This window comes from Lepidochelys kempii, chromosome 7, assembly GCF_965140285.1.
Source record: "Lepidochelys kempii isolate rLepKem1 chromosome 7, rLepKem1.hap1, whole genome shotgun sequence".
Classification (NCBI taxonomy): domain Eukaryota; kingdom Metazoa; phylum Chordata; order Testudines; family Cheloniidae; genus Lepidochelys; species Lepidochelys kempii.
This window is the reverse complement of record NC_136386.1, coordinates 68,802,556-68,830,173: the sequence shown is the minus strand read 5'-3', so window position 1 is coordinate 68,830,173 and position 27,618 is coordinate 68,802,556. Positions and strand designations below refer to the sequence as shown.

The 27,618-nt window shown below is 45.3% G+C and overlaps 3 protein-coding genes and 1 long non-coding RNA gene across 8 annotated transcripts in view; 2 read left to right on the top strand and 2 right to left on the bottom strand.

The window, feature by feature from the left end:
* The window catches only part of EXOSC3 (exosome component 3), a 9,181-nt gene extending 4,151 nt beyond the window's left edge, over positions 1–5,030 (bottom strand). The window contains exons 1-2 of the mRNA XM_073353269.2: positions 4,686–5,030; positions 1,402–1,551 (exon numbers count right to left, since the gene is read on the bottom strand). Coding sequence (XP_073209370.1) covers positions 1,402–1,551; positions 4,686–4,970 — 435 coding nt within the window. The 5' untranslated portion in view covers positions 4,971–5,030. The remainder of the gene's footprint in view (positions 1–1,401; positions 1,552–4,685) is intronic.
* On the top strand, positions 4,569–13,965 carry LOC140914731 (uncharacterized). The gene is made up of 3 exons (XR_012159970.2): positions 4,569–5,503; positions 6,178–9,200; positions 10,660–13,965. It is a non-coding gene; the product is annotated as an uncharacterized LOC140914731 (long non-coding RNA).
* LOC140914730 (DPY30 domain-containing protein 1) lies at positions 12,236–24,695 on the bottom strand. 3 transcript variants are annotated; one of them, XM_073353273.2, is made up of 5 exons: positions 23,708–24,695; positions 22,367–22,549; positions 22,131–22,253; positions 17,335–17,443; positions 12,236–12,750 (listed from the first exon to the last, which is right to left on the bottom strand). In XM_073353273.2, exons 2-4 carry the CDS (start codon positions 22,511–22,513, stop codon positions 17,336–17,338), a joined length of 378 nt encoding a protein of 125 aa, XP_073209374.2. In that variant the 5' UTR covers positions 22,514–22,549; positions 23,708–24,695; the 3' UTR covers positions 12,236–12,750; position 17,335. The 3 variants fall into 3 exon arrangements, with proteins under 3 accessions (XP_073209374.2, XP_073209376.2, XP_073209375.2); XM_073353275.2 differs by having other exon boundaries at positions 17,335–17,440; XM_073353274.2 differs by having other exon boundaries at positions 24,370–24,695.
* Positions 24,207–27,618, top strand: part of DYDC1 (DPY30 domain containing 1) — a 21,098-nt gene continuing 17,686 nt past the window's right edge. For 2 of the 3 annotated variants that reach the window (XM_073353272.1, XM_073353270.1), the window contains exon 1: positions 24,208–24,372. The gene's annotated coding sequence lies outside the window, so the exon portion shown is untranslated. Of the gene's footprint in view, positions 24,373–25,862; positions 25,991–27,618 lie in introns of all 3 variants that reach the window. The other variant, XM_073353271.2, reaches the window with a different exon arrangement.

The following is a 27,618-nucleotide window of genomic DNA, read 5'->3' as shown; positions in this document are numbered from 1 at the left end:
TGCTGTTAGCTTTGAACTGACAGGGCCAAAGTCTTGAGGCAGAGATCCCCAGGGCTTACCCCTGGGTCTGCCCCGAAGGACACTTTCAGTGACAGATCATTAAAACTCTCATGCTCTTAGGATTTAGGTTATAACTCATTTATATGTACACACTTGCTTGCTTTAACCTGTAAGTAACTCTCTTATTTCTTTTTCCTAGTTAACAAATCTTTAGATAGTTTATTACAGGATTGGCTACAGGCATTGTCTTAGGTATAAGATCTAGGGTACCAAATTATCTTCGGTAAACGTCTCTTGGACTGAAAGCAACTTGAACGTGGATTGACTTTTGACTGTTAGTCCAGCTTGTCTGAGTGGCAAAATAGGCTGGAGACTCTAAGGGGAATGTTTGTGATCATAGGCACCGACTTCCCCTCTGCTCCATGGGTGCTCAACTCCCACCCGCCCCTGTCCACCCCTGCACCACCCTCCCCCTCCCCTCAACCCCTCCCCTCAACCCCTCCCCTGCCCTGCCTATTTACCGCCTCCTCCCCCGAGTGCGCCATGTCCCCAATCCTCTCCCTCCCTCCCGGAAAGTCCTAAGCGCCGCCGAACAGCTGTTAGGCGACAGGTGGGAAGCATTGGGAGGGGGAGGAGCAGGGACGACACCACGCTCGGGGGATGAAGAGAGAGTAGGCGTAGGGGGAGCTTGGCTGACCGTGGGAGTGGCACACCTGCTAATTTTTCCCCATGGGTGCTCCAGCCCCACAGCACCCACGGAGTCAGTGCCAATGTCTGTGATTCCCTGGTAAGACTGTTGCAGTGATCCCGGAGTTTACATTTGTTACTGGCTTGGTGAAAGCTAATTATAGAACACATCACCAGGTTGGGGGGGACAAGGGGGGGGTCCTACCCTGTTTGACAGTCTGCCCTGAAGTAGACACTCCCAGTCGGACGCTACTCCAGACAGCGTGACAATCACATTTTGTAAGAGCCTGTTTTATAAAACATGAATTTTAGGCGTAAACTGATCTCAGACTGTCTCTTTGAAGGGCTGTTCTACCACAGAACTGCCATCTTCTGCCTGTGATATTATGAGAAGATACATCCTCTGTACAACAAATGGCAAAGTCTGGCACATATTGCTATGACGATCAGCGATCAAAAGAAGAAAATCCCGGATCTCTAACTGACGACCTCTGCCAGAGCCCAACAAAAAGGCCAAGGAAAAAGGGAAGGGAACAAAGCTACTACAGAAAACTTTGTGCATGTCATGGAAAATCTATCATATATCAGAACATCTTATGACTAAGGGATACAGACAAATATTTGAGTAAATTTTAAATAGTTACTTTGCAAGAAAGTGAAAACAAAATACTTTAAAGGTTTCAATACTGCCAATATATATAACAAGAACATTACCTGCACATTTGGTCTGTTTCTTTTGGTTGCACCTTCAAATGCCAAGTAGGACAAAGAAGCTTGCTCACTTCCACCGACATCCACTTTGAATACGTCACCTGCCTTGATAGTCACTATGCCTATCACATGATCTCCCTTGACTGGGACATACTGAAAATGAAAACAAAAGACATATACGAGAAATGAATATATCTTTTTACATGTATATACACATACATACACACACAAGCATTGTGTACAAAGAAGCTGAGTGACCAAACTTATTTGCAAAATAAGTTGCTGAAAAAAAAATCTTGCTACAGTACCAAAATGAACTTCTATTTTTAGAAGGCACAGTACTATAATACCAGACACTGTGGGTATGTACTCAGGAGACTAGCTGCTGGCACACTTCTATTTTTAGTGCATTAGCTTGAGCGAGCACACCTATCTACCTCCACTGGGAAGCACATTCCAGCTGTAATAAAGACATACCCTAACGATGTGTCTTCACAGCAGTTAGGTCAAGTTTATCTAGCTTGACTTCCATCCACACACAAATCTCTAGCTCAAGTTAATTGTTGCTTTAAGCTCAAGCTAGCTGACCCTTTGAGGGAGTGGGTGGGTTGATGCTTGAGTGATTCTGAATCTAGTAATGCTGTGTGAATGCAACAGCTCAAATTACAAGAGTCTCACCAGCAGCAAATCCAATTACTCTGTGTAACTCCAGTGTTGTTTTCCAGTGTGGTGGTCACTCTCACTGGAACTAACCTAGCTTTGAGTACAGTGAAGACAAGCCCTTAGATTAACACTATAAAATTTGGACTGTAACAAAAAATTGCAGAAAGACATCCTGATTGCGTCTCTCTTTCAGGGGAAGCGACAGCAAATTCACAAGGGACAACCTTGTAACATGATGACTAGCGAAATAATCAGTAGTGCCATTTAAATCTTCTTTAAATTTCAGCATTAACTCTCCATTAAGGTTATGACAACAATTTACACATCAGAAAGATATTATTTCAGTATGGCAGCAGAATGAGCAAAAACATTACATTAATTAATATTTGGATGGTTTCTCTTTTAGGAGGCCCCTTCTCCACATTACTGCTAGAATTGAGAGTTTGCAACCAAATAGGGTCACAGTCCGCTTCACCAATAACAGTTTACAGCCACATAGCAACTTTTCAGCCATTACGGCCATGTTTCTATTTCTGTAACTAGCAACTCTACCTAACAGAAGTTTATTATGAGAAATTTTGGCCAACTATCCCATATCCCACCAGTTGCTGCAGCCTGCATCAAGTGAGGTTATTTTAGTACCTCCTCAGCCCCCTTCTTTCCACATGAGATTACAGTTAAGTCTTCTGAGTAAATTTAGATGCTGGAGAGGATTCCCACACTTGGCACAAAGGGGAGGAAAAAAATCTCCCATTGTTACCAGCAGCAGTGCATTTTTACCAGTGATACCTCTAGCGACCTCATCTACCAGTTGCAACACTCAACGGAACAAGGAACATATCTAGCTGGTTTGTTGCATGCAGCAAAGGGCAGAAAAACCCTGTATAGGGTAGCACTCCCACTTTCACAACCACATCAGTAGTAAATTACCGCTCGAAGCCTGGTACTTATGTGGCCCTAGAGCAGCAACTTATGTACACCGTTGGATATACAACTGTACAGTGTTATGGAAGGGTTAGTTATTACAAGAACACAGTTGTGGATGACCTCCACGTAACAAAACAACAGCGTGCACCACTCCTTACAAGGACTGATCCCTGTGCCACATTAGCCTTCAAGTTGGGGATTATAAGCAGCATCGTAAACAGATTTTAGTCAATCGTGCCATTGTGGCACACTATAGTAGTAATTTGTGTGTGGACGGGAATAAATGGACACCAGATGTTGGCTGCAGTCCCACAATTCCCAAGGAAAGCAGTGGAAGGGGTTTCCACTCCGGTTCTGCCACTTTGAAGCTCTGAATGAAGGGTGCCACACTGAGCTTTAAAGAGGAAGCCAGCTGCAGCTCCTGGAGAGTGAGAACATGGGGCGAGGGGAAGGGAGAGAGGGACCGCGGCAGCAAAGGTGAGCTTCAGAGCCAGCTTACCTGGGCTTCTGCCAAGGCGCTCCGGCCGCAGAGCCACACGAAGCCCACCAGGGGAAAGGCACGTACAGCCAGTGACGAGCTGCCAAAATCTTAACAACCCTCCTCACCCCACCAGGGGGTCATGGCCTGCCCCTGGGACTCCTGCCCCAACCAACCCCCTGTGTTCCTTGATGCTCCCCCTCGCGGGACCCCTGCCCCATCCACCCCCCTCCCCTGACTGCCTCCAGAACTGAGCAAGAGGGTCTCGTGGGCCACCGTAGTGGGTGCTCACCCCGCCCTGCCCCTAAGAGCCAGAGGGACCTGCTGCGGGCAAGGTGGAGAGTCCCGCCGGTGCATACCTGGGGCAGCTCCCAGGAAGCATCAAGCAGGTCCCTCTGGCTCTTAGGAGCAGGGTAGCGTAGTTGGGGGGGAACAGAGGGAGCGGCCATTCACCCACTGATCATATCAAAAGTGGCGCCTTAGGCACCGACTCCCTGGGTGCTCAGCCCCCACCAGCAGCTCCCCACCCCCCGCCCAGCCCCAGCTCACCTCCGCTCCACCACCTCCTCCTCTGAACACACTGCCCCGCTTTGCCCCCCCCACCTGCGAATCAGCTGTTCGCGCGGGAAGCCTGGGAGGACTGAGAAGCAAGCTGCGGCTTCGCGCTCAGGCCCAGGGAGGCACAGCAGAGGTAAGCTGGGGCACGAGGAGGGTTGCCCGCGCCACAGCAGGTAACCCGGGGGTCACACAAGGGAACCGCTCCCCGCCCCAGCTCAAAGCCTCTGCTTGCTTCTCAGCCCTCCCAGGCTTCCAGCGCGAACAGCTGATTTGCAGGAATCCTGGGGGGGAGGGATGGAGAAGCAGAGCAAGAGGGTGCGTTCAGGGGCGGAGCGGAGGTGAGCTGGGGCCAAGCGCAGCGCAGGGAGCTGCCGGTGGGTGCTCTGCACCCATCAAATTTTCCCCATGGGTGCTCCAGCCCCGAACCACCCATGGAGTCTGCGCCTAAGGTGCCACTTTTGGCCAGCTGTTAAATTTTGAAGCCCTTTTAGAACCGGTTGTCCCTCCACCGGTTCTAAAAGGGCTTCTAAATGTAACACCCGGTTCCAGCGAACCGGCTCCAGCGAACCGGCTCCAGCTCACCACTGCGGCCAGCCCCCGCTCTGCAGCGCCACCCGCCCCTCATTCCTTGGCCCCGCCCCGCCAGCTCCGGCGCTCTCACCCGCTTCTGCTGGGAGTCCACCCAGTAGGCCCCGCCGGAGCCGCCTCCGGCCCCGCCCGCCTGGCGGTGGCGCAGCAGCCCGCACTTGGTGACCAGCAGCCCGGCCCCGCAGCTCCTCAGGCCCGGCCCGCACACCAACCGGCCCGGCAGAGCGGCGCCCGGGCCCAGCCACAGCCGCTCCCCATCCGCCTCGGGGTGGGCGGGCAGCAGCAGCACGTCCCCCGGCAGCACCAGCTGCCCCACGCGCTGCTCAGCGGGCAGGGCCCCAGCCTCTGCCGCCGCCATGGTCAGGGTCAGCCCCTTCGTCGGGCCGGCCAGCTTGCCCGGGCCTAGCGCGCGTGCGCGACAAGGTGACGCGTGCGCAGAAAGCACAGAAAGATGGCGGCGGGGCGGAGTGCGTCACATCCGCGCGCACGCGCACTCTTAGTCGCTGCCTGGGCGTAGGTTGCTGCGGGATCGGCGGCGGCGGCGCAGTTATGCTGACGGGGAGAAAGGAGCGGCGGTGTCCGGGCCTCGGCTGGGCTCGCTGCGGCTCCTGCCATGGCGGCGGGTGTCAGCCCCGGTGCCAGGGGGGCCCGCAGGCGGGGGGCGTTGGGCTGGTGCAGCTGAAGGGCCTGCCCCTGTGTCACACTTGTGGTGCCAGGCATGAACAAAGGGCCTAGCTGGCTACTAAGCCTGTAAAGTCAGCCTCCATCTCCGCCTAACTCCCCCGCCGCCGCCGGACTTCACGCTGAAACGGTGCGGTCGGAGGTGGGGCGGTCTGCCCCTGTGCAGCACATTGCGGGACCAGCCCCTGTACGCCCGCAGTAACTTCGTAGGTAACCCAATCCGCTTACTCGTTACGGTTGACTGGTTCTGTTTGAAATGTACACAACCCATTTTCTTCTCTAATATTTTAATCATTCACTCGTGTACATATATACGAACTTCTAAACTAGAAAGCTGGAGTTATAATGAGAAAACGAACAGAAGACTGATCTGCCACTGGATTGTTAACTAGTGGCGACATCACCTGGCCAAAAAAAATACTTGGGGGTTGATTATAGTAATACCACGTCAAATTGACTTAGAAATTCACCTATCCTTCCTGCCTGTCTCTTAAACTCCAGCGGGCCCATGTGCGGCCCTGCGATGAATTTTTGTTTTTACCGCCGCGTTGTGCCAGGCCGCGTTACCATGAGCTTGCCCCTGAACCCCAAGCCCTTCCTGAACAGGCTGAGGGGGAAGCTGGTGATGGGGAAGTTGAAGTGGGGGATGGAGTACAAGGGTAACTGCAAAAAGAAAAGGAGGACTTGTGGCACCTTAGAGACTAACCAATTTATTTGAACATAAGCTTTGTAGCTCACTTCATGGGATGCATGCAGTGGAAAATACAGTGGGGAGATTTTCCACAGCATGCATCCCATGAAGTGAGCTGTAGCTCTCGAAAGCTTATGCTCAAATAAATTGGTTAGTTTCTAAGGTGCCACAAGTCCTCCTTTTCTTTTTGCAGATACAGACTAACACAGCTGCTACTCTGAAGGGCTACCTGGCCTCTGTCAATGGCTACATGAACATGCAGCTTGCAAACACAGAAGAATGCATAGATGGTGCATTGTCAGGACACCTTGGTGAAGTGTTGATAAAATGTAACAATGTCCTATACATCAGAGGAGTAGAAGAAGAAGATGGAGAAATGACAGAATAAGTTTGTATCAGTTTTTCACAACTTTTTTAAAAAAAACAAACCAACCCTTCTACCATGATCTTAAATAAAAAGAATCCTAAGAGTTTATTTATCAAAAATGTAACACGAACATGCAGACTATTGAAAAAAATAACAAGATGTAACAGCAAATCTTTTAAATCTTGTCTTGCTTCCAGTTGCAGAACAGAGAAAACCCCACCATTGGATTGGTGAGTTTGGCTATGATAGAACCTTAGCCAACTGCTAAAAACTCAGACCGCCTGCTGCTCCTTCCCCAGTACTATGTGCTCTATCAAAGTGTCCCTTCCTTACTGCTAAAACCTCCAGTTTCCTCATTAACTGCTGCAATGCAGTTACACTAATAAATTCTACAGATTTACCACTCTACACGTGACAAATGTATTTATGTTTGTTTAAAATCAACACATGTGGCAGCCATTACTTATGACTACTGATGCATTAAAATGGAGAAAGATGATTTTAAAAATATCATACATTATAGTGTAATGCAATCTTTCATTCTGGGAAATGTAGCTAGCCATTAAGGAAATATATTTTTCTTCCCTAACTGCTGGGTTTTAGTGGTACTCGATGGGATTGTGAGTTGATTGACTAAGTTGCAATGATTTATTTTCCTTGTGTTACATGGTCATCGTGTAAGGTTGTCTGGTAAAATAAATAATGAGCCAACTCTTTGGAGCCGTATATGATTATGCACATGCCTCTCCTTTCTGGCCCCCCAGAAGGGGAGCACAGGCCAGAAGTTTTTCGCCACTGATTATGACTGCAAAGGTTGGGCATTTGATTGGTTAAATATAATCTCATATTTTAAATAATCTCATATTTTATTTAATCTCATATTTTAAAGCTCTAATTTATTAGAGCAGTAACAAAACAGACTTTATAAACTCCAATAGACTTAGCCTTAAATCAGGTTCTCAATCTTGTTTTAATCACATCCCAAGTTGGCATTTTTTAAAATGTGGCTAAAAAGTTGGCTGGTCTACCTCTCCCTCTTGAAGGAGCTCCTGCATCCTGGCATCTTGAAGGAGGGGCAGCCCGGCCAAATTTAGGGGCATTGTGACCTTAGGTGGCTCACAATGCGACTCACTCAAATTTAGTACTCCCCTAGAAAGTTGGGCATGCCCCACTGATTGAGAACCTCTGTCTTAGATAGATATGCCTAACTACAAAAAGCAGGTTACTTAACCGCCGAGTTATTCTAATTCAGGAAAAATGTGAAACACCTTGAAATTCACTTCTAAAAAATGAAAGACTGGCACAGTGATGCAATCAAAAATGTAGGCTGCCACTGACATCAGATCATTCTTGCTAGGATATTTGACAATATTTGTGATGAGTTGGCATTATCTGACTCATCAATTGACTGGCTCGCTAAACCTAGACCAGGGGTCGGCAACCTATGGCACGTGTGCCAAAGACGGCACGCGAGCTGATTTTTAATGGCACGCTGCTGCCTGCCAGGTCCCAGCCACCAGCCCCACTCAGCCCGCTGCCGAACCCAGGCCAGGACCCTGACAGGCAGCAGTGTGCCATTAAAAATCTTGTTTGCCCTGACCCTCTCTTTTCCGCCCCCCTGCAGAGGCAGGGTGAAGAAGCTTGGGCCTGCCAGCTGCTGCTGCAAGGCAGGCAAGCTCCCCCCTCCCCCACCTGTTCCCCCAATGTGCTGGGTTCCTGCCCAGAGAAGTGGAGCCGCAGCATGCTCACTGCTCTGGGGAGGAGGCAGAGAAGAGGTGGGGACGGGGCCTTGAGGAAGGGGAGTGGAATCAGGGCATATCCCCTCCAGCCCCTGCCGTGAGCCGCTCTGGGCAGGAGGCTGGGAGCACCCCCACGACCCTAGCCCACACCCTCAGCACTCTGCCCTGACCCCTACATCCCCCCACACACACTCAGCCCTCTGCCCTGACCCCTGCACCCCCCCCCACACACTCCCAGCCCTCTGCCTTGACCCCTGCACCCCCTCACACCTCAGCCTCCTGCCCTGACCCCTGCATCCCCCCACGGCCCCAGCCCTGACTCCTGCACCCCCCACACATACCCAGCCCTCTGCCCTGACTCCTGCACCCTCCTCACACACCCCCTGCCCTGACTCCTGCACTCCCCACACATACCCAGCGCCCCCACACACCATGCCCTGATTCTTGCACCCCCCACATTCTCACCCCCACCCTGAGCACCAAACGGGAACTCCTACGCCCTCCACCCCACATTCCTACCTGCACCCCTCACACCAAAGGGAGTTGTGGAGCAGTTCTGTGATAATTTATGAATGTTGTATGCTATGTTGACCATGTTATTGGGAAGTTTACTGTATGAATACTGTACATTGGTTTAGTGTAATAGCGTGCTATAAGAAAAACAAGCAGAAAGAAAATGGAATGGATGAAGATAAGCCATCCCTTGAAAAAACACTTGTGTTGTTGAGAGACAATGCCCAAACTATTAACTTTTAATATTTTACCTCCTGATTCCATCCATCTTACAGAACTGGCTTTGAGAAGCAGGGCCAAGGCCTGGGATCAAAAAGGACTATAACAGGTTAAACAGGTATAACAGATAGTTGTTGGGGAATTGTTGGGAGAAACCAGACTGACACAGGCACCTCCTGGGATATCTGAAGAAGCTGGGTTTGTAGGATTTAACTAAGATGGATATGCATGTTGGTTGACTGTTTCAAAATCCTTTTTCTCTAAATGCTTTGTTCTTTCAAATGTTTTTGAAAAGGTTGTCTGATCACTAAATTTCACACTAATCACGGACTCCCAGAAGGAAGAACCACAGGTGCCAAATTCTGTCACATCTCCTGGGTAAATACAGTTAATACATAGGATACTAAAAAAAAAGGAGTACTTGTGAAGTGATGTCCGATGAAGTGAGCTGTAGCTCACAAAAGCTTATGCTCAAATACATTTGTTAGTCTCTAAGGTGCCACAAGCACTCCTTTTCTTTTTGCGGCTACAGACTAACACAGCTGCTACTCTGAAACCTGACATAGGATACTGTAGCCCAGGCCGTGGTATAAGAGTGGGAGATTTGTGGAATTCCATCCCAGGAGAGGCAAGGGCATGAGGCCTGACATCTAATGGGGTGCATTAAGAGAGACCAGGAAGGGGATGGAGGTGGAGTTAGTCCTACAACCATGAAAAGCCACTTCACAAGCCCTCTATGATAAGAGTTGCAAGAAGGCTGTTCAGGGGTTAGCTGTAGGGGATATGATCTGTATGTACATTTGTTATAACTTAATTAGAGGAACTCAAGTTTCTAAAATTTTGTATGGAATATACTCATTCCTTACCTATGAGGAAATCTACTAGTTCAAAATATAAAGTGTAAATTGTCCCATCGGTATGAACTCGTCTATATATTTTTGAACTTCTACTATGATGTATTCATTTGGTAAGATTTTACTGGTCTTTTAGTGCAGTCCTTTTTAATGACAAACTCTCTGCCTCATTTTGAGTTTAAACTGGCCTGAATATTTCCTTACGTATAAGTAGAGCTGTTGATTAATCACAGGTAACTCATGCAATTAACTCAAAAAAATAATTTTGATTAAAAAAATTAATTGTGATTAATCACACTGTTAAAAGAATACCAATTGAAATTTATTAAATATTTTTGGTTGTTTTTCTACATTTTCAAATAGATTTATTTCTGTTGCAACACAGAATACAAAGTGTACAGTGCTCACTTTATATTATATTTGATTACAAATATTTGCACTGTAAAAATGATAAAGAAAGTATTTTTCAGTTCACCTCATACAAGTACTGTAATGCAATCTCTTTATTGTGAAAGTGCAACTTACAAATGTAGATTTTTGTTGTTGTTATATAAAGGCACTCAAAAACAAAACTATGTAAAACTTTAGAGCCTATAAATCCACACAGTTCTACTTGTTCAGCCAATCGATAAGCAAACAAGTTTGTTTATATTTATGAGAGATACTGCTGCCTGCTTCTTATTTACAATGTCACCTGAAAGTGAGAACAGGCATTCGCATGGCGCTTTTGTAGCTGGCATTGCAAGGTATTTACGTGCCAGATATGCTAAACGTTCATATGCCCCTTCATGCGTTGGCCACCATTCCAGAGGACATGCTTCCATGCTGATGATGCTTGTTAAAAAAACAATGCATTAATTAAATTTGTGACTGAACTCTTTGGGGGAGAATGGTATGTCTCCTCTTCTGTTTTACCCGCATTCTGCCATATATTTCGTGTTATAGCGGTCTCCGATGATGACCAAGCACATGTTCTTTTTAAGAATTCTTTCACAGATTTGACAAAATGCAAAGAAGGTGCCAATGTGAGATTTCGAAGGGTAGCTACAGCACTCGACCCAAAGTTTAAGAATTGAAAGTGCTGTCCAAAATCTGAAAGGGACGAGGTGTGGAGCATGCTTTCAGAAGTCTTAAAAGAGCAACACTCTGATGCAGAAACTACAGAACCTGAACCACCAGAAAATAAAATCAGCCTTCTGCTGGTGGTATCTGACTCAGATGATGAAAATGAACATGCTTTGGTCTGCTCTCCTTTGGATCGTTATTCAGCAGAACCTGTAATCAGTATGGACCTGTGGTGGGCAACCTGCGGCCCGCATGCAGCCCATCAGGGCAAGCCACTGATGGACCGCCAGACCATTTGTTTACATTTGCATGTCCGCCCGCAGCTCCCAGTGGCCGCGGTTTGCTGTTCCCGGCCAATGGGAGCTGCGGGAAGAGGCGAGAGCCTGGTGACGCTGCTGTGACCCCCATGTAACAACCTTGTGACCCCCTGAGGGGTCACGACCTGCCGTTTGAGAACCCCTGTGCTATCATGTGTTGTAGTTGTATGTAATATGAAGGTGGAAAGGACACAAGTTTTTCCTCTTATTTCCATGATTCTAACGTTAGGGGTGGACGGATTGTGTCCTGCCACTTACTACCTTAACTGTCATTGTATTTAGGTTTTGTTTGCTAATTGTAGATTTAGGGCTTGCTTCACAGAATTCCAGCTGACTTCAGTGGAAGTTACATGCAAATGAGGGCTGTAAAATAGATTAATGGTGAATGCCCTTCTAGAGAAGCACGATCAGCTATAAATTATCCTTCTCTTCCTCTCCTCTCCCTTACCCCATCTGGAATTTCTTACAATGTGAAAAGCCTATTTGGAGATTGTGACTGAGGCTCTTCCATTCCATCTCTCTAGTCTAAAGTCATGTGCATAAGTGTGTTATGAAACTTTTAAATGGTACATTTTTATTGAGGAAAAACTCCAACAACTTTTGATCCAAATTATTTTGATGGCCTCCTGAATACATACAAGAAAACATGATTTTTGACACTTCCCTCATTCAAATTGGATCCAAAGTATGCATAATCATAAAAAACCTATAGACAACTGAACATACAGGATAAAATAGCTTTTAATAACCTAGATTTTAAAATATGATTGGCCATAGGAGCTGTGCTAAAACCTTATTAAAAACTTTGAAGCAGTTAAAACAAATTCTAAGTTTAGCAGGTGCACAGTAGAATTATTCAGAAGATATTTTATGCAATTATTTAACTAGAAATCCAGGATACTGTTTCACAGGCAAAATGTAAAGATGCCAGTTTCATTTGCTTTGTGACTGAGATTTAGTAAAGTCTACCACTTTAAGAACTGTTCTAAAGGGTGCACTATTTCCAAAATTAGCAATTACAGATACAGTAATCAAATTGGATCCATTAAATATGAGTACAAAATTAGTAGTGTCATTATATTTGCCAGGACATATTTTTAAAAATCAATATAATAGGTGGTGTAGAATGCAAGGATGTAAGAGGTACAGAAAGTTTAAAGAAAAAAGTGCTCCAAAGTCTTTTATCGTGCACTGCTTTATTTTACTTTCCCATGCAAATACAGACACCAGTCTGCACACACATATTACATTTCAGGATCAGGGCCTTAGTATCTGTGGACCATCATGAACAGAAAGGAAGACTCTTTCCTACTAATTTCCAGAGTACTGTACACAAGAGGAAGATAATTTAGTCAATTCATATACCTTATTTTTTGTCTTTATATTAATTTCAGTTCTTCACTGGATTCATACTTGTCATGTGAAACTACTATGTCTTTGGTTTTCATGTCTTATTCATTCCTAGGTTTGCTGTGTTCTACCAGACATTTCAGAAAGCTTTATGGGATCTTTGCTTGCAGTGTTCTCATTTGAAGCTCCCTCATGAGATGTCCTGTTAGTGATTCATTCAGCTCATTCTCATTCATGTACTGAGTCGTCTTCCCTGTCAGGTTTGTCCTTTGATGGTTCCTGGTTTGTTTCCACAGCTTTACCATCTGCCAAAATGTCGACAACCTTCTCCTTTCTTTCTTTCTATGTATGAAAAGAATGAATTTTTGTGTACAATCAAAAACAAATACACTTTTGGCAAAATAATCAAATCATATTATTATCTGTTTTGTAATATTTATTTCCACAAATAAAGAATGATGTATAATATCAAAAAGGCAGGATTGCTGTTTATTCATTGATTCTCCTTTTTCAGTGATTTTTAGCAGTCCTTAACTCTTGGACTTACTTAACTCTTGATAATGCTTATATTTAACTTTGTAACAATTATTTGTTTATTTCCTCAGTCCATTGTGTCTTTATTTTTCTAACTACTTCTTTCATATTATATGCATCAAGAAATCTGTTACCTGCAGCCAGGCATTCAGATACCTGTGAGGAGTAAGTCCAGAATATACACCTTAACACATTTAAACCTGCCATCACCAAACAAAGATCACATTATGTAACAGGCCACCAAAATACCCCAAGAAAACATGCTTCAATACAGAAATAAAACCCCCTCTGACCACACATCTAGTTGTCACCTGTCAAACCACACTGGAATCCATACTGGGGTAACCTCAAACAGCTACAACCCATACTTGATGGGGACCCCATCCTGAAAGAAATCTTTTCTGAGCCTCCACTTCTGGCTTCCAAACAACCCCCAAGCTCTTCAAGCTTATCAGGAGCTAGCTCCCCAGAGACAAGAACACACCAACTCAAAGTGGCACCAGACCCTGCCAGCACAACGGATGCAAAACCTGTGGACATATCTCCACTGCTACAATGGTCAACACCCAACACAACACGCCTTTGAAGATCCATGGATTCTACATATGCCTATCACAACATGGTAAACCTCATCCAGCGCACAGAATGCCCCAATAGCAACTATGTGGGTGAAACCAGAAAAACACTATGCTCTCAAATGAACTCACAAAGGAAAATTATAAGAAAAAACACCCTATCACCTGTGGGTAAACACTTTTCACAAAGCGATCTCTCTCTGACCTATCAGTCCTCAAAGGAAACCTGCACAACACTTTCAAAAGATAAGGCAGGAAGCTTAAATTCATAACTCTGCGAGACACTAAAAATCATGGTCTGAATAGAGACACTGGATCTATGGCTTAGTACAACAATCTGTAACCCATTAAACCCCTCTTTTTATCCTATGACTGCAGAGGTGTTAATTGGCCACTCTAGAATGGTCCCGTACATTATGTGCTAACTACCTACGATAAACTATCTATTCCACCTTGCAATTGTGCTGTGACTCTGGCCTGGTTTACACTATAGAGTTAGGTCAACCTATCTCTGTAAGCATCTACATTAAAATGTAGCTCCCACTGATGTAACTCACCTACTACACTGACTTAACTCCACCTCCCTAACAGACATAACGCTTAGGTCGACAGGTCAATCCTGTGTCAGTGTAGACACTGTTGCTTACATCAACTGTTGCTGCCTTTCAGAAGCTGTCCCACAGTGCCCCATGCTGACAGTTAAGTAGGTATAAGGGCTTCTGGTGAGAATGCGCACCGCTGTAAGAAGGAGTGTAGTGTGGACATGCAAAAGCAATTTAATTATGGCAGTGGCTGTACATTGACCTAACTTAGGTCGACTTAATTTTGTAGTGTAGACTTGCCTGCTGAGAGTACCTTTGCCAGGCCATGTTTACACTACACACTTATACTGGTATAACTACGTCGCTCTGGGGGGTGAAAAATCCACACTCCTGAGCAATGTAGTTATACTGACCTGTCCCCTGTTGTACACAGCACTGTGTCAGCAGGAGGGCTTCTCCCATCAACATAGCCATCTCCTCTTGTGGAAATGGATTAACTATGCTGACTCACTCTCCTGTCAGCATAGGAGCATCTTCATTTAGTAATAAACACTGCAGCTGCGCCAGTGCAGTGCTTTAAATGTACACCTGCCCCCAGACCTGAAGAAGACTTCTCTGTGGCTCGAAAGCATGTCTCTCTCACCAACTATTGGTCCAATAAAAGATATTACCTCACACACCTTGTCTTTCTTTCATATTAGGTATGTTGAGTCAGATAAATGATGTTTGGAAATCAATAAACGTAAATCACTCATTTACAGTATTAAATATCAGCTATTCCATTTTCCAGTTAACAAGAGAAAGAATTACCTCATGAATTCAACATTGTGAAGACAAAGAAAGTTGAGCTAGCCAGATAGCTTTGTTTAGCCATGTTTTTAAAATGTGGACAGGACATCTGACATTTCTGAATTTTAGCAAACCAAGTCCCCCTCTACCTAATAGTTTATAACTTCACCCACTGATCTCCCTTCAATATCCAATGACAAGTGATTTCACCCACTAGCCATATACCCGTTTCCCAGGGCACCAATATTACCATCCTTTTGCCTTCATCTTCTAGGCTTTTATCTAATACTACAACTTTCTTATTGTTTCATAACAAGTATAACAAGAAATTTGTTATTCTCAGCACTTTCCTTTAAACTTTTTAAAATAAAGTTTTCATTCATGTGCTGAAATTAAAACTTAATGAGTTTACGATTTAAACATAACACATATGTAATGCTCCTGTAAATATTTCAGAGTGAGACAGCAAAGAAAAAGAAAAACCCAAAGAATAACTAGGTCGCTTTTGTTTTCAGAGAGGAGGAAAAGAATGAATTTTGCACAATTCTCTTTTAAATCCAAGATTTTCTCCACTTATTTTCATTGTAACTATCCATCTCCCTTTAAAGATGGAAACAGGAAATGCTTCTGATGTCAGCAGGCTAATGGAACTCAAGCAGCTTCTCTGACTAGATAGGAGTAGGAACTTCTTGTGACAGTGAATTGCAGAGGTTAACATTAAGCTAGAACAGTTTGTTGCTTTTTAAAAACACACCAAGCATCTTATTTGCTTCCTTAATTTCTGATACACTCTGGAGAGGTATCTTCATGACCCCAACAGGTAAATTTTGTTGCACAAGGAACTCTAGTTCACAGCCAATCAGTGTACATGAGTTTATTCTGTCAGTATGCAGTATATTTACCCAGTTTCTTTTCTATTCATATAATATTGTCCACTCAATCAAAAACCATGACTATTCTTCATTTGGCAATATAGAATTTGATTTTAATCCCATGTTTTCCCACTCTTGTATGGCTGTGTGCTTTTTGAATGCATATTCCCTTTTTTTGGATGAAGGTGTACCGATTCTATTTAAGGTCAGGTTTTCCCTCCCCTAACTTCTTCCCACCACCAACTAGAGACATATATCTGTGAGTGTAGATACCATCCATGACAGTGACTTAAGAGATTAGTCCACGGTCCCAGGTGTTGATGATTTTTCCTATATGTTTCATGCTAGGGTGTCTGCTTCAAACTACAATTTTGTTACACTCATAAGGTATCGCTCCTGTTTAAAAAGGCATATCATCAGCCCTCCACCTGCAACAGAACTATTGATGTTCACAAAGAGCCTGCACTGCAGTGACAAGGTTCAGGTGTGTGTATGAATGTGAGCTAGGGAATTAATAGATAAGGACAGGGGTGGTCAATTTGAGCCTGAGAAGGAGCTAGAATTTACCAATGTACATTGCCAAAGAGCCACAGTAATAAGTCAGCAGCCCCAATTCCGCTCCCAACCCCCTGCTCCCAGTGCCTCCCACCCACTGGCAGCCCCACCAATCAGCACCGCCTCCTCCCTCCCCGCACCTCCCGATCAGCTGTTTCGTGGCATGCAGGAGGCTCTTTGGCAGGGAGGAGCGAGAGCACGGCCGGCTCAGGGGAGGGGACGGGAAGGGGTGGAGTGGGGGCAGGGCCTGTGGCAGAGCCAGGGGTTGAGCAGTGGGCACCCCTTGGCACATTGGAAAGTTGGCACCTGTAGCTCCAGCCCCAGAGTCGGTGCCTAGACAAGGAGCCGCATATTAACTTCTGAAGAGCCGCATATGGCTCCGGAGCCACAGGTTGGCCACCCCAGACAAGGAAATAGAGTCAGACTACCTTACTTTGGAAATTTCTAGCTTTAATCAGGCTATGGCACAACATTACTTAAAAAGACAGACATTTGGCTGCAAAACTTAAATTACCTTTGTGATTTTTTTTGTTAAATACATGGCTTTTACTCAAGTTTAGCTGGGTTTTCTTACATTAAAATTCTTCCAGGAACATTTTCATTCTTTAAACTGGCTCATAATGTAAGTCCCACAAATAACAAAACTATGATACATTCTATTCCTTAACTAAACTGAAAAAAGCAGCACATTTCCAGCATATTGTTTCCCAGGCAGATTAAAAGTTGACTGTCTTTTTACTTGTTTGTAGCCATACGTTTTCTTGTTTTATAGAAAAACATTTTTATGGACAAATCATGTTATATCTAAAACACAAAATTATCTACATAAAAAAGAGGTTGCTGAAGTCATTCTTATATTTGATTAAAGATTGGTGCTTGTCTAGTGGTGTATGTCAACCCACTTTTTCAAAGTGTGTCACGTAATCATGGACTAAAGCAGGCAAAGTACTAAGGAACATTAACTGTAGTACCTATGAATGGAGCCAGTAAGACTGTTGAGAACATGTGGGTGAGAAAAACTGTTTAGACATTATTTGTATTGTTAGGTATAATACTTACTCTAAATAACAGTCTCATCAACCTCTGCAACCGTTGCCAAATTAGGGGTTCCAGACTTGTTGATCAGTTCTGCTGTCATCTTTCTTGGATACTGTTCAATAATGATCTTCTATGATAAAAGTTACATTTGATTCAAACAAACAAAAAGAGAAACAGACAGACTACATGCCTCATCTCTTTCCCAATGAGGTTTTGCCATTGACTGCAGTGGGAGCAGGATTAGCCCTATACAGAATATTTTTCTAAATTCTTTAACAGTAAGGGTATGTCTCCATTACAAATCTAAGTCGACCTATATTAGGTTGACTTTCAGCCACCACAGTAATTACTGTGGTGATGCATGTCCACACCACTCTCCTTGGGTAAGTGGTGCATATCCTCACCAGGGGGAGGCTGGATGGGGCGGGGAAGAGGAGCTCAGTCTTCTCACCTTGGCTCACATATGGGAGTGGAGTCTGAAGCTGGCTTCCCTTCTCGCCCCGGCTCCCAGCAGGGAGCGGGATGGGGTAGCTGGGATCTAGCTGCCTGGCTTTCTTGTCAATTTCATGGCAGAAGCCGCAAAATTGACAAGACAGCCAATGTGAGGGACACTGTCTACACAGATGCTGTGTCACTCTAACTACACCACCATAAGCCTTACGCCTCTCGTGGAGGTGGAGTTATTATGTCGGTGTAGTAGGGCACTTACATTGGTAGGAGAAAGGCTGTAGTGTAGACACTGACATAATTAGGTCGACATAAGGCTCCCTTCTGTCGACCTAACTGTGTAGTGAAGACCAGCCCTTAGTGCTGAGAACTTCAAACTGGCAGGCTAAGTAGGACATTCAGCACATTATCTCCCAGTAGCTCACACTTCTTTTCTTCATTTCTGCAATGTCCAACTTCACTCATGTTGCTGGTTGTGAGATGCCACGCAAGTCATGGAGAGCCAGCCCCTGGAGTCTCATCCATTGGGGAATTTCCTGCCATGGCTAACTCTGGTTCAACTCCACCAATCGTCATGACTTTGGGAGCCTCTGATGGGATGCACAAACCCCACACTGGGCTCAAAGGGGGTTAAAGGACAATACTGGGCCTAGGTAGCCCCATTTCTCCAGACCAGCATGTCCTGGCTGGGGAGGAAGCTTAAAAGGGAGCAACCCAACTTAGATTGGGGAGGAAGTCAGACCTTTCCTGGGGGCTCCTGAACAAGGGTCTTGAAGAAGTCTCCCGGGGAGGAAGGGGACAGAGCCTCGTTGGGGTTGAAGGTCTTTTTTTCCCTTTTGTTATCTTATATTGTACTTGGAACGATGGGGAGAGACAGATGGTAGGAAGTGACCCAGCTGGTAACTCCGAGGGCCAGACACTGACTGAGTCAGAGCCTGGTGGAATTGAAGGACCTGGGCTCCCTTATCAAGTGCCCCTGCTGCAGGAGTGTATAAGCCTCATTCTCCACCGCCTTCACTCCCTGTAAAAAGAGGGCAAGGACACTGAAACCCTGAGGCAAAGCTAAGCCCATACACACAGGTAAGGAACTGGACTGACACCCCCAGGCTCCCTTTCTCCTCCTTCTCTCTCTCTCTTGCTCCCTCTCCCCAGTCGATTCACAGTATGAGTAGGAACAATGGAAGCAGTCATTACATGGAACAAGGGATCCTGGTCTAAGGAGTTTGGCCAGTAAGACTTTTGAGAACATGTGGTGAGAAAAACTTTGCTTTGAATTTAACGTGGCTTGCTAAGTTAGGCAATAGTTGTGTTTTATCTGTATTTTTCTTGTAACTCCATTTGAGATAACAAGATTAGTGCATATCAGTTCTATTAATAAAATGACAGACTTTATATACGAGCTTGTTTTGTCCAGGATAGAGCTGGGCAGTACAAGACCCTACCTTTCTGGGGAAAAATCTGGGAGTGGGAGAGGGTCACCCTGCAGTATAATTCAGGTTGGTAAGAACCTGAGTGTGACTGGCATGCTGCAAGTGCACACAGAGATAGCTCAGGTTTCAGAGTAGCAGTGAGCTGTAGCTCACGGAAGCTTATGCTCAAATAAATTGGTTAGTCTCTAAGGTGCCACAAGTACTCCTTTTCTTTTTTAGAGATAGCTCAGAGTAACTTACATGCTAGAGGGTGTTTGTGAGCAGTCTTGACTGGAAGCCATAGCAGCAATGCCCTGTAAAGGGCTCCCCAGGTTAGAGGGCAGGGGTGACACATCTACTCGTTCGTTTAGATTGTATCCTGGTTATCTCACACCCACTAGATCACCTGGCCCTCCGCAGACCCTATCACACTGCCCCAGAGCAGGGTTTCTCAACCCGTGGATCAGGACCTAAAATTGGGTCACCAGAATGTTGCAGAGGGTAGTGTGGCGCTTCCCGTGGCTCCTGGCCCATGCGGCTGGCTGGGCTTGTCTCTCTGCTGCAAGCACTGCAACCTCCGGGGTCCCAGTGCAACTCAGGCTTGGCTCAGCCGTCATGATGACGGGAGTCTGTGTAGGTCAAATTTGAGCGAGTGGCACTGCAAACCCATGGGCCAGTTCACAACTCACACAAATTTGGTCTAGTCAGGTGGGCGAAGCCAAACCAGAGCAGTGCTACAATCCTGGACGTTGCAATGGCCAGAGCCAAAAGCCAAGCCTAGCCAGCCCCACAGCACAGGAGCTGCAGGAGCTGCCACTGTGGGGTGAGTGCTGGCAGAACCACTCTACCCCGCCCCAAGGGGGCAGAACCCGACCAAAACTACCCCAGAGCCTCCACCCCCAGACTATTTCCTAGGTTGTGACAGGCCATAAACCAGGGGTCTCAAACATGCAGCGGCCGCAGAGTTATTTCCTGCGGCCCATCATAGGTGCGAACTCCCTGGGTGCTCCAGGGCTGGAGCACCCAGGGGGAAAAATTAGTGGATGCTCTGCACCCACCGGCAACCAAGCTCCCCTCCCCCGCCTCCTCCCTCCCCCCAGCGTGCTGCATCCCTGCTCCTCCGCCACTCCTCCCAGCACTTCCTGCTGCCAAACAACTGTTTGGCAGCACTTAGAACTTTCCAGGAGGGATGAGGGAGGAGTGGGGATGCCGCACTCAGGATAGGAGGCGGAGAAGAGGTGGGGTTGGGGCAGGCATTTGGGGAAGAGGTTGGAATAGGGGCAGGGAGGGGACGGAGTTGGGGTAGGAACTTTGGGGAAGGGGTTGGAATGGGGGTGGGGAAGGGTGGGAAGAGGTGGGGCAGGGGCGAGGCCTCATGGAAGGGGTGGAGTGAGGGCAGGGCCGGGGTAGAGGGAGCAACATTTATGCTACCATTATAACAGGAGAAGGTGCTTGTTTGACAGCAGAGTTGGGTGAACTATTCAGTCATTACAGCCTTCTTCCTCTTTGTGAATTGTCTGCAAACATACTAAGATTTTTATTAATTGAACTTAAATTTATTCATTGGCTTAACTTCAGCATGTTAAATAAGATACCTTCAAATTCAGGTACTTTATTGTACATACTTAAATAGAAATCCTATAGGCTATAAAGGTCTTCCAGTTGTTGTTTTATGATGTTTTTTTTTTAAATATTGACCATATATAAAATCCTGAGATTCAGGATTTTAAAAAAAAAGATTCAGGATTTAAAAAAAGTTAATACATTGACTTTTAATAGCATGCTATATTACTCTTCATTTTTGACTATACTTTTGTATTGTTGTATGAAAAGGTTTCAGTGATGTGGCCATCTGGCCAATGTACTAGTCCTCACATGGCCCTCATGGTGATTTGAGTTTGAGATCCCAGCCATAAACAGTTACAAACGGGTCCTGAGCCCAAAAAAGGTTGATAAGCACTGCCCTAGAGAAGACTAACCAAAGGCTGCTGGCAGCAATTAAAGCAGTTTTGGTTAGACCTCTTAAGTCATATTCGTAACACTTGGAGGCCAGAAGGGACCATTAGATCATCTAGTCTGATCTCCTGTGTATCACTGGCCATTAAATTTCACCCAGTTGTTCCTGTATTGAACCCAGTAACTTGTGTTTGACTACAGTATACCTTCCAGAAAGGCATCCAATCTTGATCTGAAGACATCAAGAAATGGAAAATCCATTATCTCCCTGTAGGTTGTTTCAGTGGTGAATCATCTTCATTGTTAAAAATGTGTGCCTAATTTTTCATTTGGGTTCAGTTTCCAGCCACTGGTTCTTGTTACGCCTGTCTCCACTAGATCAAAGAGTCCTTTAGTACCCTTCTCCCTGCGAAGGTGCTTACATACTGTAATCAAGAGACCTGAAGAAGAGCTCTGTGTAAGCTTGAAAGCTTGTCTCTCTCACCAACAGAAGATGGTCTAATAATAGATATTACTTCACCCACCTTGTTTCTCTAATACCGTCACCAAGTCACCGCTCAGGCTATGTCTACACTACAGACCTTACAGCGGTACAGCTGTACTGCTGTGGCTATGCCGCTATAAGGCCTCTCATGTAGCCCCTCTATGCTGTTCACATCAGTGCTTTTGTTGGTGAAATTTATGTCGGTCAGGGGTGTGTTTTTTTCATGAGTTGTTGGATTATAATCTAAATTTCCCTTTTAGCTAGGTAGTTGGAGACACTGTGAGAATTCCTTTTCTTTTATCTGTAATATGGGGATACAAATGATTTACCTATCTATTCTAATTACAGGAGTATTGTGAGGATTAATTTTTTAATGTAAAAAACCTCATTTTAGATTAAAACTATTGCATTATTAGATTAAAATATAAAATAATTTTATTAATATTCAATTTTCAAAAGCATGTAAAGATAATAAGATTTCAGTTTTAAAATGTAGTACACAAGATTAAATTCTGCCAGACCTGATAATGTGCTTCAGTTTTCTGCTTGATCAGGAGCTCTTCTGCTTTCAGTTTTTGTACCACTTCCAGTTCTATCAGGGTCTTTGCATGATCTTTTATCAGCTGGGCCCTCTCTACCTTCCTCTAGCGTTGCAGAAAAATTATGACATTGACCAATGACAAAATATGGAAACTAAAATCAGCCATATTGGGATTAAATGTCAAAAAATATTTTTTTAAAATGGAAGGAAATTCACCTCTTCTTCTTTATTTAAATTTTTCTTGTATTTGTAAAGCCAGTATGCCAGATAATTAATTGGGTCTGCTGGCCGATGCTCTGCCACCTCTGCAAGTCCTTCAGTTAAGCATTTTCCTATGCATTTCTTGAGGTACTCTGTATCCATTCTTATCTTCTACCAAGCGCTGCACCAGTATATTAACTGAAATGTTTCAGACATTATTGAGTGAGAACATGTGCACTAACAAAAGGTTTCATAAAAAGAAAAGGAGGACTTGTGGCACCTTAGAGACATTGGTGGTCATGCAAATCTCTCCTTGGTGATACATCTCAACCTTGACATGGGGAACAATTTCTGGTAGTAAAGGAGTAATTCAGCCTTAATGGCCAATACATTCTTGGATGTCACAACTAAGAAAGGTGGCAACTGAGCTGTTGGTTTTGTGAGATGAACAACACTATACTGATACCAGCAACTCACTTCACATAACCTATTGAAAAGACATCTGCTGGTAAACACTTTTGGTTACTACCAGCTTGGTTCTCTAGAGGTGAAAGTCCCTGTATTGCACTTCTACAGGAGGGACTCATGTGGACTGGGAGTGCAGGAACACATTGGGACGGGGCAGAAGTGCCTGACTGAATGAGAGATGCTAGAGGTCAACCAGGGTCTAGAGGGGGGTAGCTCCCTAACAATCCTTCCCGTCCCACAAAAAACCTATTCCATACTTTTCCTACCCATACCCTCATTTCCCACCCATTCCCACAACCCTCCAAGTTCACACCCAGGCTCCTTCCCAGCAATTCACTTCCCTCTCCCTCAGCTCCTCCATTACCCCTGACTCCCCCAAGCTTTTGCTTTTGAAGGGTGCAGGAAATATTGTTCTGTATTGTAGTTTAAATGAATTATTACTCAGAGATCTGTATTAATACACGTAGTAAGGAATCTATTTGTCAAAAAACATTTCCTGAATCTTTTTTCATGTCTGTATTGTTACAGACATACCTGCTGACAGCTATTTTGAAATAAATGACCTAAACTAATTGAAACTGGTGTGATTATATGGTGTTATTTTGACAAATAAAATATGCAGAATTTTAAAACACTGTGCACAGACTTTTTAATTTTTTGTTGTAGAATTCCACCAGGAGTAAGTCTTGTACACCGGAGTCTGCTGGAGTGAGAGCCCCTCCTGTCCAGGTTACTGGGGTTATTCTGTCCTCTCCAGGAACAGACCAGGGGCTCTTTACCTTCCCCATGGGTAGCTACCGCAATGAGCAGCCAGGGAGGTGGCACGCTGCTGGTATTACACGAGTGAGAGTAGCAGAGGTTTCTCTTGTGTAAAGATCAGTCACTCACCCCCAGGTGTAGGGGACGGGACAGTCCTTTGACCGCAGGGTGACAGGCTCCCGAGCCGGGCTGCACGCTGGAGCCCCACTATCACTCCCGCCCCAGGCTGCGTGCCCGGGGCTGACCCCACCAGACGCCCGCTGCGATGCCGCCGCCGCCGCCCAGGGGTGGGCGGAGCGCGGTCGCGTCCCGCAGAGCCGGGCACTACTCCCCGCATCCCTCAGCGCGCCGGGGCCGCAGTCTTCGCCGAGAGGGGCAGGACCCTGCGCCCCCGCTCCGGCGCACACGCCGGGATCCCACCGTGTCCGGCTCTCCAAGGCGAACTGCCCCCAGGCCAAGCCGATGTTCTGCCAACGCCCAGCCCCGACGGGGTTAACCCCGCCACCGTACTCACGTGACAGCCCCCAACACCAGCCCCACCACCAATCCTACCGCCTGGGTCACCGGGCGGCTGCCTAGCGACGGGACGCTCCCGAGCCCGCCCCTCCCACTCCGCGCGCGCTGGGGGGTGCTCTCTGCGGCTGCGCGCCTCTCGAAGCGTCGGAGCAACGGCCGGCGGCCCCTTCCCACGCTGGACGCTCGTTCGCCCGCCCAGACCCGTCTACTCATCACGCGCGCCGCGGTCGTGGAGGTTCGCTGGCGCGCGCTCTATTGCCAGCTGGCGAACGCACCCGGTAGGGCTCCCAGGCCGCAGCAGGGGGTCGTGCCCCCCCACCCCCCTCCTGGGAAAGCAGGGTGGGGACATGGGCTCGGGCCTTGTCTTCCCCGGCGGGGCTCCGCTCCAGTGAATCTGGTCTGTGCGCGGCGCCGCAACGTGGGAACCTTTCCAATCGGCTTCGCCCTCGTGAAGGGGGCCCGGAGGGTCGTGTGCGCGGGGGAGCGGCCAGGGGCCCTGGGCGGGTGGCTCTGCCCTGCCGATGCGCGTCTGCGGGGCCTTCTCAGCAAACTCCTGTTCCCCAAACCGCCTCCAGTCCGTTCACAGCAACAATGCACCAGCCGCAGTCACTGGTCACCTGTCTCCCAGCAGCCGCCCCCCACCCTCCAGGGTCATCATGCTGGTTCATAACAAATCAGATCAACCAGCGGTTTCCAACCCTATGTCCTTTGTAGACCCCTAAAACATTTCAAATAGAGGAGTGGACCCCTTTGGAAATGTTAGGCATAGTCTGTGGACACCTCTTTCCTTCCCTGCCCCCCTCCCCCCCCGCGGGGTCCACAGATTGAAAACCATTGATCTAAACCCAGGGTGCCCAAGCTGGATAGTGCTACATCTGTTGAAAATCAAAACACAAATACACACAACCATAGTTTTGCTTGCATTTGCATCTTTCTGGAAAGAGTTGCTTTTTGTCTCCATTCACAAGTATTAAAAACTGACAGATGATCATTTTTACCTTCATTCTTTATTTATAGGAAGAGAACAATCCTAAATTACCTTTTAACACACCACAGATTGCACTGTGAACACTCTTGGCCTGAATAAAACGTTCACAAGGTCTTTTACATTGTTATGATGCTTAAGTATTTGGAAGGCAGCTATTATCCTTGTATCTACGTAACAAATATTCTTTACACTTGATATTTTTTTGCTTTCCAATTTGACCCTCAATTTCAACTGGATCTAAAGGGCCAGGGCTTACTAAAAGATTTAGAAAAACCTGATATTTTGCAGATGGTAGCAAAAAGCTAAATGTATTTTGAGTTCTAAAATGAAAGTGTGTTCAAACTATTATTTTTTTCTACGACCTTTTATTCCTTCCAAAGCGTTGGGAATCATATACTAAACAGACGGTGATTTCAAAACTGTACCTACAATAAGCAATATTTGGTCAATGTTCACACACAAATTCCAGAACAAGGATTATGATCGTTATAGTCATATCATTATTATATCATATAACAGTATTGTAATAGTAGTAATATATCTTATCCTGATCATACAAAACTTATATACATGCTTAAAACTTAGTTTAGTTAGTTCAAACTAGAATATTTAAATATATAAAAAAAAAAGAAAGCTGACATGAGGCTGTAGGAAAACAAAAACTGTGCATTCTGAGTCAATATATTTTTAATCTAATGAGTGGCATAGATGAGACATATGGCCATAAATGAAGCCCTTTATGCTGTACTTGTCTCATACCTAACTGTTCTTTTGTTGAAGAAATGGTTTAAACAAGAATCAAGCATCCCAAAACCAAAGTGTGCAAACCATGCCAAGAATTTAAATATATTTGAAGAGTGGGTTGCAGAATCCTTTGAGGTGAGAGGAAAGTATAGAATTTTCAGGAGGTAAGTGTGTTCAGATGTGCATTCTGTGGAGGTACATTGTGACAAAACACTGATATATGCCAGTGTGTCAGAAAGTAAGATCTGAACTTAACAGGGAGCATACCTAAGGGGCGTCTGTGCAAGAGACTAGGAGGAAGGAATAGTCTGTGATGTTTCTCATCTCCCTTGTGTCAAGAAACGAGTTTTCCTTCCTGCATTTGTGTGACTTGCCTTTAGATAAGGTCTGTTTTCTTCTTCTTAAATGGATCATACACAGAAATTATTTAAATTCTAAGTCGCTTCTAGAATCCACATTGAATTCAGTGAAGTGTGTATTTAGGACAGAAAATAGCTAATTGGGACTATTTGAGAAGAACTAATAGAATTTAGCACTATAAGGAAAACTGTAGTGATCATGTACTATTGTAACTGGAGATCAGTGAATATTTCCTACAGCTAAACCATGTTAAGCAACTGCTGCTTCATGGAAATTACATTTTGAAACAAATGGAGCAGAATTATACTCTGTGTTTTGGATACATACAGGCAGGTGTAAGAGAGGTATTTACCTAATAGGAGTGGTCCCTTGTACAGCTTCCCTGTATATATTTTAATAAATTCTCTCTGAACTGGTAAGTTATGTATATCTAATTGTGCATTCCGTCTGAAGTTCTATAAAACTAATCGACAATGAGCCATGTTTAAGAGAGTTTGTTGTTTCCTTAAATGTAATTTAGTCAGAAAGATTGTTAAAAATGTTCAAAACAAATGAAATGATAATAAAAACATAAGAATGGCCATACTGAGTCAGACCAAAGGTCCATCCAGTCCAGTATCCTGTCTGCCGACAGTGGCCAATGCCAGGTGCCCCAGAGGGAGTGAACCTAACAGGTAATGATCAAGTGATCTCTCTCCTGCCATCCATCTCCACCCTCTGACAAACAGAGGCTAGGGACACCATTCCTTACTCATTCTGGCTAATAGCCATTAATGGATTTAACCTCCATGAATTCATCTAGTTCTCTTTTAAACCCTGCTATAGTCCTAGCCTTCACAACCTCCTCAGGCAAGGAGTTCCACAGGTTGACTGTGCGCTGTGTGAAGAAGAATTTCCTTTTATTTGTTTTAAACCTGCTGCCCATTAATTTCATTTGGTGGCCCCTAGTTCTTATATTATGGGAACAAGAAAATAACTTTTCCTTATTCACTTTCTCCACACCACTCACGATTTTATATACCTCTACCATATCCTCCCTTAGTCTCCTCTTTTCCAAGCTGAAAAGTCCTAGCCTCTTTAATCTCTCCTCATATGGGACCTGTTCCAAACACCTAATCATCTTAGTTGCCCTTCTCTGAACCTTTTCTAATGCCAGTATATCGTTTTTGAGATTAAGAGACCACATCTGTACGCAGTATTCAAGATGTGGGCGTACCATAGATTTACATAAGGGCAATAAGATATTCTCCGTCTTATTCTCTATCCCGTTTTTAATGATTCTGAACATCCCGTTTGCTTTTTTGACTGCTGCTGCACACTGCGTGGAGGTGTTCAGAGAACTATCCACAATGACTCCAAGATCTCTTTCCTGATTAGCTGTAGCTAAATTAGCCCCCATCATATTGTATGTATAGTTGGGTTTATTTTTCCC

Coding starts and splice junctions, on each gene's coding strand:
- LOC140914730 (XM_073353273.2), bottom strand. CDS start 22,513: ATGGATACAGAGTACCTCAAGAAATGCATAGGAAAATGCTTAACTGAA. Junction 22,254..22,366: donor ATTTAAATAAAGAAGAAGAG/GTGAATTTCCTT, acceptor CTGCAACGCTAG/AGGAAGGTAGAGAGGGCCCA. Junction 17,444..22,130: donor AAACTGAAGCACATTATCAG/GTCTGGCAGAAT, acceptor CTTTTATCATAG/AAGATCATTATTGAACAGTA.